Consider the following 12173-nt stretch of genomic DNA (forward strand, 5'->3'; position numbering starts at 1 on the left):
GGTTTTGCACTTGAAGCGCTGGGCAATTCCCGAGCTGAGTCTTCCCACACAGAGCTGATTTCAGCGTCTGTGTCTTCCTGCCGCTGGGTGCGTCCCTACCCGTGTGTGGGTTGGAGGGGGCTTGAGGGCCTGGCTCAGCAGGGCAGGGAAAGGGAGCCAGATGGCTGGAACCGGGGACTCAGTGGGACCCCAGTATATCAGGTGGCACCCCAGAAGGGGGGAGCACCTGTCACCGTGGTGCAGCAAGCAGGGCCATGTCCATAGCCGATTGCGCCCAGACACTGGTGGTGAGTTTCGGTGAGTTTTAAGTGGAGAACAGACAAAGTGGTTCCTGGTTAGTTATTTTCGGTTTGCTTATTTCGGGAAGGAAGTAGGGACAGGAAAGCGAGTGACAGTGAAGTTACCACCAAGCTGGAGCTCTGCAGCTTCCAGGCAGATGAAAGCGCGGAGCTGCACAAGAGACAGCGGCAGAGAGACCAGGGAGCGGAAGAAGCCAGACAAAGAGCAGCCCATGAGCTGGCTGTGGAAGAAGCCAGTCCATGGAACTGAAAGACAGGGCGAGGGAGCCCAGGCGGGTGGAACCGGGGGGCTCAGTGGGACCCCAGTACATCAGGGGGCACCCCGGAAGGGGGGGCAACCTGTCACAGCTCCCATCCATGACCCCCAGGCTTGGACCCAGTGCCACCCCCAGCCCTGCCACATCGTGGCCTGTCCCCGCAGGCCTCCCGCCCCATCTCCCCTGCCCCCCATCTCCCCGCCCATCTTCCCCCCACCCCCAGCCCCCACTGCCCCCCATGGCCCGTACACGTAGCCGGTGATGTAGAGCTCGTTGTTATAGTCATTGTCGTCGTCGTCATCCCCACGGGGTCGCTCTGCAACCGAGACACGGAGAGGGGGGTTAGCATGGGGGGGGCACCGGCTGCTCTGCCCCCTTCTCCCCCTGCCCCCTTCCCCTCCCGCCTGCCCCCAGCCTCTGCCCACCCACCCCTTCCCCCCTCCTGCCCCCACCCTCTGCCCACTCCACCCCTCCCACCACCTCTCCCGCCCCCAATCTCTGCCCACCCCACCCCCCCTCGCACCCTCCTGCCCCACAACCTGGCAGTGGTTCTGACACTGACCCCTAAACCCCCAAACGCTAACCGGTGGGTGTCCAGACTCACCCTCGTTCTCGTAGCTGGGGACGCTGTCTGGAGGGGGAGGAGAGAGAAATGTGTCCGTCACCCCCAAAGACCAGCGACCCCTCCTCCCCCCTCCCCATATCTCTGCCCGTCACTCCCCACTCCTCCATCCTCCCCGTCCATCTGTCTGTCCATCACTGCTATCCCGTCTGACCATCCCCCCAGCCGTCCATCCACCCCCTGTCCGCCTGTCCCCCCGTCCATCTGTCTGTCCATCACTGCTATCCCGTCTGTCCATCCCCCGAGCCGTCCATCCACCCCTGTCCGCCTGTCCCCCCGTCCATCTGTCTGTCCATCACTGCTATCCCGTCCGTCCGTCCCCCCAGCTGTCCTTCCGTCTGTCCATCATGACTATCCCGTCTGTCCATCCCCCCAGCCGTCCATCCCCCCCAGCCGTCTGCCCATCACCCCCAGCTGTCCACCCGTCCATCCCCCATCTGCCTGGCCCCCCAGCCATCCGCCTGTCCCCCGAACTGTCCATCCATTCCCCCATCTACCCATCCCCTGTCCATCTGTCTGTCCATCATGACTATCCCGTCCCTGCCCCAGCCCTCCGCCTGTCCACCCATCCATCCATCCCCTGTCTGTCTCCCTGTGTTTCTGTCTGTACGTCCCCATTTCTCTCTCCCCGCCAGCCCCCCACACTCACCGTTGTCGGTCTCTGTCCTGGTGAAGGAGACTTGGCGGCTCTGGGGTGCCTGTGGGGATCGCCTGGAAATGGGGGGGCTGGATCAGGAGGGACAGGCCAGCCCTGAGCCCCACCATCCAGCACAAGGACACCCCTGCCATCCCCAACATGCCTGCCCCATGCAGAGCACACGCCTACCATGCCCCCCAGACGGAGAGGAATTTTCTGCGAGATTTTGGGTGAATACTGTGTGTGCCTCAGTTTCCCCGGATGCATTGTTCACGAGTGGGGGGGGAAGTGGCCTGTGCTCTCTGCAGAGGACCAGCGATGCAGATGAGGGGCATCCAGCTGTCTCGGGTTTGGGCCAGGTCCATGGAGCACAATGGCAAATCCAATCACCGGGATATTTGCTAACGATTGTGTCTTGCCCCCCAGCCCCCTGAAAGCCAGCCAGGCGTGCCCCGCTGGGGAGTTCAGAGGACAGAGGGGGCCAGGCGGGGTTGGTACGTGTTGGCCGGGGGGTGGCAGGTTGGAGTCGCTGATCCCTCAGGATGGAGCCAGGGGGTCTCTGCAACTTTAACCTGCTTCTCTCTGGGCTACCCGAGGGCTGGGCCGCGACCAGTCCCACAGGAACCCGGGCTCCGGATCAGGGGGACTTGCGGGCAGGGCAGGGGGAAGCCGCGGGCTCACCCTGGAGGAAGAGTGGGACCCCGGGGGTCTGTTCCAAAGCTGGGGGCCGTAGCCCTGATCCTGTGGCTCTGTGACACCCGCACACGCCCTGACATGCTCTGACACGCTTGCACCAACACACGCCCTGACGTATCCATTGCTGACACACCACAGCAAGGTGACCGCAGCGCCCCCCCACCCCCTGAGCAGTGTCTGTGGGGCCCGGCCGGTGCCCACCAGCCCCAGAGACTGGGCCTGAGGTAGCTAAGGCCTCTGCGGTGGACTTATGGGGCACTGGGGGAGCCCACGGGTTCTGGGCAGGGATCAGGGGTCAGCTCCAAGGGGTGGGGGGAACTCAGCAATGTACAGGAACTGCTCAAGGTGGGGGGCAGGGCAGGAAGGGGGGGTCGCTGGGGTACTCACGGGATGGACAGGAACGGCTCGGGGGGGGTGTCCCAGGGGTGGGGGCAGGGCAGGAAGGGGGGGTCACTGGGGTACTCCCGGGATGGACGGGAACGGCTCAGGGTGGGGGTGTCCCGGGGGTGGGAGCAGGGCAGGAAGGGGGGGTCACTGGGGTACTCACGGGATGGACGGGAACAGCTCAGGGTGGGGGTGTCCCGGGGGTGGGGGCAGGGCAGGAAGGGGGGTCACTGGGGTACTCACGGGATGGACGGGAACAGCTCAGGGTGGGGGGTGTCCCAGGGGTGGGGGCAGAGCAGGAAGGGGGCTCGCTGGGGTACTCCCGGGATGGACAGGAACGGCTCAGGGTGGGGTGTCCCGGGGGTGGGGCAGGGCAGGAAGGGGGGTCACTGGGGTACTCCCGGGATGGACGGGAACGGCTCAGGTGGGGGGTGTCCCAGGGGTGGGGGCAGAGCAGGAAGGGGGCTCGCTGGGGTACTCCCGGGATGGACGGGAACGGCTCAGGGTGGGGGGTGTCCCAGGGGTGGGCGCAGGGCAGGAAGGGGGCTCGCTGGGGTACTCCCGGGATGGACGGGAACGGCTCAGGGTGGGGGTGTCCCGGGGGTGGGGGCAGGGCAGGAAGGGGGGGTCACTGGGGTACTCACGGGATGGACAGGAACTGCTCAGCGGGAGCCACCGGTTGCTGTTTGATCTGGTTCCTGGAGGGATCTGGGGAGGACACAGGCAGACAGGACAGTGGCCTGACTGGGGGCAGTGGGGTGGGAAGATGGGGGTTCCGGGGTGTGGAGGTGCAGCAGGGCACATGGCAGGAGATGGGGGAGCAGGGAGTACAGTGTGGGGGTGGGGAATAGGGGATGGGGTGCAAGGGAATGAGGGGTGACAGAGGTACAGGGTGGGGTGCATGGGGGGTACTCACAGTTGGCTCGGGTCAGCACCATGAAGCTGTTGGGGGGAACACAAGGTGGGGGTCTATGGGGGGCAGAGGAGACACCATTAGAGCCAGACAAGGTCCCCACCTCAGCACCTGCCAGATACCCCCAGGGATCCCACCAGCCCCCCCAACTCACCCCAAGGGAGCCCCCACATGCCCAGTCCCCCTGCCCTCTGTCCAATCCCAGCCTTTAAGACCACACCCCACCTTCCCCCACCCTTCGCACCTCCCCCAGGGAACCCCAATCCCCTGCTTGGCAGCCCCCTCGCTGTGCGACAGACAGACAGACACGGGGACAGACTCACTTGTACTCGTAGTCCCCACGCCTGGGCACCGTGGGCTGGCGAGAGAGCAGGGCGCAGCGTTAGGGGTGGGGGCAGGGGGGTCTGTCCACTCTGCTCCCGGGGATGGGAGAGATTGAGGGGACAGGACCCCCCATGGTAGCCCAGCATGGGGGAGGGGGCTGGTGTGGGGTCGGGGGTGGGGAGCAGGGTGTATGTTGCGGGGGGGGAGGAAGGTGTGGGGATGTCCCTGGGGGAAGCAGGGTGTTTGTGGGGGTGGCTCTTGGGGGGAGCAGGGTGTGTGTCAGGGGATCGCTCAGGGGAGCTGGGGTGGGGGTACCTGGGGGGGCAGCAAGGCATGGGGGGGCAGGTGCTGGGTCCCCTTGCGCATTGGGGTGAATGCCACGCTGCCCCCCTGGCTGGAGCTGGGGCAGCCTGGAGCTGGACTTACCAGGGGAGCCGGTGTCCCTGCAGCCGATGCAGAGCGCCGTGGCCAGCACTGCCGGGAGAACCAGCACGAAAGCCCAGAGCACCCCGGCCAGAGAGACGGCCTCCATCGCACCTGGGGGGGAGAGGGGAGAGGAGGTTGGGGGGGACCCCGGCCAGAGACAGCCTCCATCGCACCTGGGGGGGGGAGAGGGGGAGAGGAGGTTGGGGGGGACCCCAGCCAGAGAGACGGCCTCCATCGCACCTGGGAGGGGAGAGGGGGAGAGGAGGTTGGGGGGGACCCCGGCCAGAGAGACGGCCTCCATCGCACCGGGGGGGAGAGAGGGAGAGGAGTGTGACGAAGTGGGACTGTTCGTAATGGTTCCTCTGAATAGTGTGGGGGTGCCTCAGTTTCCCCTATGCAGTTCTTAAGTCTCTAGGTGGGGGGCTAAGGGTGTATGATCATTGCAGAGCCCTAGAGAGCAGGTGTGTGCAGGGGTCTGGACACAGAGAATGGCCGACACCCTGTTTCCTGGCCACTGATGGCCTGGGCCCTTCCCCCCTGCAAGGTGAGAGCTAAAGGGCTGGAGAACAAAGGAATCAGGTGCCCTCCTGGCCCAGGAAAGGGACAAAGCCCAGAGGAGGAGGGGCTGGAGGGATTTCAGTTTGGGGCTGGCTGGGACATGGAGTGAAGGGCAGACGTGGTTGTCTGGCTCATTGCCCCCCAAAATGGACCCGGCTGAGGGGTCCTGTTCTCTGCACCTACAAGCTCGGTGTTAGACCATGATCCTGTCGTCTAATAAACCTTCTGTTTTACTGGCTGCTGAGAGTCACGTCTGACTGTGGAGTTGGGGGGCAGGACCCTCTGGCTCCCCCAGGACCCCTGCCTGAGCGGACTCGCTGTGGGAAGCGCACGGGGGGCAGAGGAGGCTGAATGCTCCGAGGTCAGACCCAGGAAGGTGGAAGCTGTGTGAGCTGTGTGTCCTGCAGACAGGCTGCTCCCCGAGAGGAGACTGCCCCAGAGTCCTGACTGGCTTCCCGGGGAGCAGCTCCAGAGCATCGCCCGGGGACCCCGTGACAACTGGTGGCAGAGGTGGGATGTACTGCACCCCGTGGATGGCGCTTCCTGCAGTAAGTGAGTGGGGAGCAGTAAAACGAAGGGGGATTGATGGGGACCAGGCGTGCTGAAGATTCAGAGAGAGACGGTTTCAGGGGGTGGTTAACCCCCTGGGAGTGTTGACCTGGGAATGTGGCCCTGGGGACGGGAGACCTGAGAGCCTGTCACCTGAGCCAGGAGGGGGAGGGGGAGGTGACACCTCTGCCCGGGAATGTGGACGGAGGCTGCAGCAGGGAACCTGCTGGGTGGGTTTAGTTTCAGTTTGGGCTGGGTGGAGGAACACAGGGAACCCCAGGGCTGGGGTCTAAGCTCCCTGCTCCCCCAGAAGGACTTGACTGAGGGGTCCTGGGTGTACCCACAAGCTCTGTTTTGGGGTCCAATAAACCTTCTGTTTTACTGGCTGGCTGAGAGTCACAGTGAATCCCAGGAAGAGGGGTGCAGGGCCTGGACTCCCCACACTCCGTGACAAGGAGGTTGGGGGGGACCCCGGCCAGAGAGACGGCCTCCATCGCACCTGGGGGCAGGGGGAGGGGAGCCAGGACTCCTGGGTTCTCTTCCAGCTCGGGGAGGGGAGTGGGGCCTGGTGGGTTGGAGCAGGGCGGTCGGGTCTGGGAGCCAGGACTCATAGAAGATGAGGGTTGGAAGGGACCTCGGGAGGTCATTTAGTCCCCCCCCCCGCTCAAAGCAGGACCGATCCCCAACTAAATCATCCCAGCCAGGGCTTTGTCAAGCCGGGCCTTAAAAACCTCAAAGGAAGGAGATAAACCCTGGATTTGTGCTGGAAATGGCCCACCTTGATTATCATACACATTGTAAGGAGAGGTTTCAGAGTAACAGCCGTGTTAGTCTGTATTCGTAAAAAGAAAAAAGAAAAGGAGTACTTGTGGCACCTTAGAGACTTTAGATAAGCTATTACCAGCAGGAGAGTGGGGTGGGGGGAGAGAAAACCTTTTGTAGTGATAAACACCCATTTTTTCATGCTTTGTGTGTATAAAAACGTCTTCTGTATTTTCCACAGTATGCATCCGATGAAGTGAGCTGTAGCTCACGAAAGCTTATGCTCAAATAAATTGGTTAGTCTCTAAGGTGCCACAAGTCCTCCTGTTCTTTTTGCAAATACAGACTAACACGGCTGTTACTCTGAAACCTCCCTAGGTAGCGCATTCCAGCGTTTCACCACACTCCTCGTGAAAAAGTGTTTCCTAATATCCAACCTAGACCTCCCCCACTGCAACTTGAGACCATTACTCTTTGTTCTGTCATCTGCTACTACTGAGAACAGTCCTAGGTCCATCATCCTTGGAACCCCCTTTCAGGTAGTTAGAAGCAGCTATCAAATCCCCCCTCATTCTTCTCTTCTGCAGACTAAACAATCCCAGTTCCCTCAGCCTCTCCTCATAAGTCATGTGTTCCAGACCCCTAATCATTTTTGTTGCCCTTCGCTGGACTCTCTCCAATTTCTCCACGTCCTTCTTGTAGTGTGGGGCCCAAAACTGGACACAGTACTCCAGATGAGGCCTCACCAATGTCGAATAGAGGGGAACGATCACGTCCCTCGATCTGCTCGCTATGCCCCTACTTATACACCCCAAAATGCCACTGGCCTTCTTGGCAACAAGGCACACTGCTGACTCGTATCCAGCTTCTCGTCCACTGTCACCCCCAGGTCCTTTTCTGCAGAACTGCTGCCTAGCCACTCGCTCCTTAGTTTGTAGCCGTGCATGGGGCTCTCTCCAGACTCCTGGGTTCTCTCCCGGCTCTGGGAGGGGAGCGGGCCTGGTGGGTTGGAGCAGGGGGGCTGGGAGCCAGGACTCCTGGGTTCTCTCCCGGCTCTGGGAGGGGAGTGGGGCCTGGTGGGTTGGGGGGGGGGAGGCGAGAGCCAGGACTCCTGGGTTTCATCTCTGACTCTGCTGTTGCCGGACTGTGGGATCTGCACCAGGCCCTTGGCCATCAAGCCTGCCATTGCTGGGCCCGTCTCTCACGGGGTATGTGCAGCGCCCAGCGCGCTGGGTCCCAGGCTGGGCCGATGGCGGGGCTGGATCCCGCCGGTCCTGGGGGGGTTGTGGGGGGGGAGGGTGAGTCACCAGGGTGGGGGAGGCCGGATCTGCTGCTGCAGCAGGTGGGTGGAGGGACCGGGCTGCCGGCTCGGGGCGCTGCTCAGCTCCGTCTCTGCAGCTGCGGTTTCCACCCCAGCAGCGCCCGGCTCTCGCTGCAGCTGCCGCCCCCAGGGAGCCGCGGCTGGGGCCTGCCCCGAGCTCCCGGCAACGCAGCCGCAGCGGGGCCCAGCTCACACGCAGGCCAGGCCCCTGCGCCAGAGACCCCGGGGCCTGCCAGGCTCCCGCTGCCCCGGGTGCCGGCCGCCTGCACCATCCCCACACACGCCGGGGTCACGCCTCTCTTCTTGTGCCTTATTATGGTAGGACCGACCCAAACTCCCTGGGCTCCTCCCCCTCTGCCCAGATCAAAGGCCCATGAGTTCGGGTGCTGCCCAGACACAGAGGAAGAGACAGTCCCGGCCCCACAGCGCTCGCAGCCCAAACACACAAAGGGTGAGAAAGGAAACTAACACTCCACCGGGGGCAGGGACCAGCCCCAAGTCACACAGGAGAGCTGGGGACAGAACCCAGGAGTCCTGGCTCCCAGCCTGCCCCCCCCCCCGCCCACCACTGGGCCCCACTCCCCTCCCAGAGCTGGAGACAGAACCCAGGAGTCCTGGCTCCTAGCCCCCCCACCCCCAAACCACTGGACCCCACTCCCCTCCCAGAGCTGGAGACAGAACCCAGGAGTCCTGGCTCCTAGCCCCCCTACTCTAACCCACTAGACCCCCCCACCCTCAAACAGGACAGAACCCAGGAGTCCTGGCTCCCAGTCACAACCCCCATCCTGCTCCTGTCCCAGTCCCCCTGTGTTAGAGGGACACAGCCCTGCACAGGGCTGGACGCACCCCCCCCCCCCGCCAGGCCCCCATCCAGGCAGCCCCTGCTAGCCTGGCTCCTGCAAACAGGCCCTGGCCGGGGCAGCATGAGCCCTGGAGCGTGGCCAAGGGGCGACCACAAACCACCGGGTCGGTTAGGGTCGGAAACCGGCAGCGCTTGGGAACTCACTGGAGAGGAACCAGCGGGTGGCGGGGGGAGCTGGAGAACAAGATGGGGGGGCCCCGTCAAGGTCACAATTGAGGGGTGCCAGCACGGGTGGGGGAGAGCCCAGGGTTAACAGGGGGCTGTGGGTCGGGGTTGAGGAGCACCGGTGGAGCCCAGGGCTAACAGGGGCTCTGGGTCAGGGTTGGCGGGCATCAGAGAGGTGTGGGGGGGCAGTGGGGGAGCCGGGGCTAACGGGGGCTGTGGGTCGGGGTTGAGGGGCACTGGAGAGTGTGGGGGGCAGTGGGGGAGCCGGGGCTAACGGGGGCTGTGGGTCAGGGTTGGCGGGCATCAGAGAGGTGTGGGGGGGCAGTGGGGGAACCTAGGGCTAACGGGGGCTGTGGGTCGGGTTGAGGGGCACTGGAGAGGTGTGGGGGGCAGTGGGGAGCCCAGGGCTAACAGGGCTGTGGGTCGGGGTTGAGGGGCGCCGGAGAGGTGGGGGGGGCAGTGGGGGAGCCGGGGCTAACGGGGCTGTGGGTCGGGGTTGAGGACCGCCGGAGAGGTGTGGGGGGGCAGTGGGGGAGCCCAGGGCTAACGGGGCTGTGGGTGGGGGTTGAGGGGCACTGGAGAGGTGTGGGGGGGCAGTGGGGGAGCCGGGGCTAACGGGGCTGTGGGTCGGGGTTGAGGGGCACTGGAGAGGTGTGGGGGGCAGTGGGGGAGCCCAGGGCTAACGGGGCTGTGGGTCGGGGTTGAGGGGCGCCGGAGAGGTGTGGGGGGGCAGTGGGGGAGCCGGGGCTAACGGGGCTGTGGGTGGGGGTTGAGGGGCGCCGGAGAGATGTGGGGGGCAGTGGGGGAGCCCAGGGCTAACGGGGCTGTGGGTCGGGGTTGAGGGGTGCTGGGAGAGGTGTGGGGGGCAGTGGGGAGCCCAGGGCTAACGGGGCTGTGGGTCGGGGTTGAGGGGTGCTGGAGAGGTGTGGGGGGGCAGTGGGGAGCCCAGGGCTAACGGGGCTGTGGGTCGGGGTTGAGGGTGCTGGAGAGGTGTGGGGGGGCAGTGGGGGAGCCCAGGGCTAACGGGGCTGTGGGTCGGGGTTGAGGGGCACTGGAGAGGTGTGGGGGGCAGTGGGGAGCCCAGGGCTAACGGGGCTGTGGGTCGGGGTTGAGGGGTGCTGGAGAGGTGTGGGGGGTCAGTGGGGGAGCCCAGGGCTAACAGGGCTGTAGGTCGGGGTTGAGGGGCACTGGAGAGGTGTGGGGGGCAGTGGGGAGCCCAGGGCTAACGGGGCTGTGGGTCGGGGTTGAGGGGCACTGGAGAGGTGTGGGGGGTTCAGTGGGGGAGCCCAGGGCTAACGGGGCTGTGGGTCGGGGTTGAGGGGCGCCGGGAGAGGTGTGGGGGGGCAGTGGGGGAGCCGGGGCTAACGGGGCCTGTGGGTGGGGGTTGAGGGGCACTGGAGAGGTGTGGGGGGTCAGTGGGGGAGCCCAGGGCTAACGGGGCTGTAGGTCGGGGTTGAGGGGTGCTGGAGAGGTGTGGGGGGGCAGTGGGGGAGCCCAGGGCTAACGGGGCTGTGGGTCGGGGTTGAGGGGCACTGGAGAGGTGTGGGGGGTCAGTGGGGGAGCCCAGGGCTAACGGGGCTGTGGGTCGGGGTTGAGGGGCGCCGGAGAGGTGTGGGGGGGCAGTGGGGGAGCCGGGGCTAACGGGGCTGTGGGTGGGGGTTGAGGGGCACTGGAGAGGTGTGGGGGTCAGTGGGGGAGCCCAGGGCTAACGGGGCTGTAGGTCGGGGTTGAGGGGTGCTGGAGAGGTGTGGGGGGGCAGTGGGGGAGCCCAGGGCTAACGGGGCTGTGGGTCGGGGTTGAGGGGCACTGGAGAGGTGTGGGGGGTCAGTGGGGGAGCCCAGGGCTAACGGGGCTGTGGGTCGGGGTTGAGGGGCGCCGGAGAGGTGTGGGGGGGCAGTGGGGAGCCGGGGCTAACGGGGGCTGTGGGTGGGGGTTGAGGGGCACTGGAGAGGTGTGGGGGGTCAGTGGGGGAGCCCAGGGCTAACGGGGCTGTAGGTCGGGTTGAGGGGTGCTGGAGAGGTGTGGGGGGGCAGTGGGGGAGCCCAGGGCTAACGGGGGCTGTGGGTCGGGGTTGAGGGGCGCCGGAGAGGTGTGGGGGGCAGTGGGGGAGCCCAGGGCTAACGGGGCTGTAGGTCGGGGTTGAGGGGTGCTGGAGAGGGTGTGGGGGGGCAGTGGGGGAGCCCAGGGCTAACGGGGGCTGTGGGTCGGGGTTGAGGGGTGCCGGAGAGGTGTGGGGGCCGGGGGGAGCCCAGGGCTAAACGGGGCTGTGGGTGGGGGGTTGAGGGGCCCCAGCCCCACGGCACGGTTGAGCGACCAGCCGGCTCCGCGTGGGCCTGGCCGCACGCTGGCGGCCTGAGGGGGGCGCCGCGGTCACGCCAACGCCCCGCGGGATGGAGCTCGCGCTGCTCAGGCAGCAAAACAGGAAAAGCCGAGATGGTATCGGGGGCGCGGCGCACCCTGGAGACGCTGCCCCCCGGTGCCCAGCCCCACCGCGCCCCACGGCGACACTGCTGCTCCGGGCAGCCCCCAGGGTCACCACTGACCCCTTCGTGGCCTCCTCTGCGGAGCCCCCAGCGGGCCCCGGGCCAGGCCCCATCTCCGGCCGCGCCCAAGGCCCCCACTGAGCGCTCGCCCCCACCGCTGTCCCTGTAGGGGTCACAGGCAGGAGCCCCAGCTGGGGGGCCACAGCCCCCCGTTTCCGGGAGTGGCCGTGCGGGGTCTGGGGAATAGCGCCATGGGTCTGGGCCAGGCACTGGAGATCTGGGGGAGCTGAGCGGCCCCCCTCCCACTCCCCAGCAGGAGAAGGGGGGGATTTCACAGGCAGGGGGCCAAGCACAGGATGGGCTGGAGACCCCGCAGTCCAGGGACCTCGCCCGGCCCCCCGAGAGGGCCCCAGCCCCAAATCCAGCGCTCGGTAGGGTCACCCCGATGGCAGGGTGACACTGGCAGCCGGGGGCGGAGGGGAGAGGCTGTGCATCTGGCCGGCCCCGGGGGACAGACGCCACGTCCGGCTTCCGGTGGCTGCAGCCAGGCCGGGCGGGGGGGGGCCGGCACCTACCTGGGCCGTGGCGCGTCCGGTGCTGGCTCCTCCAGGGCTACCACCCACACCGCGCTGCTCGCGCTCTCCCCCCGGCAGAGAAGCTGCGGCGGGCAATGAGCTCCCGGCAGGAAGTCGTAGTGCTGAGTGAGCGGCAGGTGTGTGAGGCTCGGGAGGGGCCCCCCCACAGGGGCACGAGGGCTCACGCTCTTGTGCAAGGGGGCGAGTGGCTCAGCGAGGAGCAGAGCTCACACCCAGGGTAGGGGGGTGGAGTGGGGGGCAAGTGCCCTCCCAGGGGGGAGCAGGGTCCGGCAGCGCGGCCAGGATTTTCTGTCCCCCGGGACAGAGACCACCAGCAGGA

General features: G+C 66.1%; 1 protein-coding gene across 1 annotated transcript in view; it reads right to left on the bottom strand.

The window, feature by feature from the left end:
• Positions 1-12046, bottom strand: part of LAT (linker for activation of T cells) — a 14888-nt gene extending 2842 nt beyond the window's left edge. The window contains 9 exon segments of the mRNA XM_074956708.1: positions 806-872; positions 1161-1187; positions 1828-1889; positions 3540-3603; positions 3812-3864; positions 4132-4149; positions 4151-4211; positions 4541-4669; positions 11834-12046. Of these exon segments, the coding sequence (XP_074812809.1) occupies positions 806-872; positions 1161-1187; positions 1828-1889; positions 3540-3603; positions 3812-3864; positions 4132-4149; positions 4151-4211; positions 4541-4664 (476 nt within the window). The 5' untranslated portion in view covers positions 4665-4669; positions 11834-12046.
• Between the last annotated feature and the right edge of the window lie 127 nt (positions 12047-12173).

This window comes from Natator depressus, chromosome 6, assembly GCF_965152275.1.
Source record: "Natator depressus isolate rNatDep1 chromosome 6, rNatDep2.hap1, whole genome shotgun sequence".
Lineage (NCBI taxonomy): Eukaryota > Metazoa > Chordata > Testudines > Cheloniidae > Natator > Natator depressus.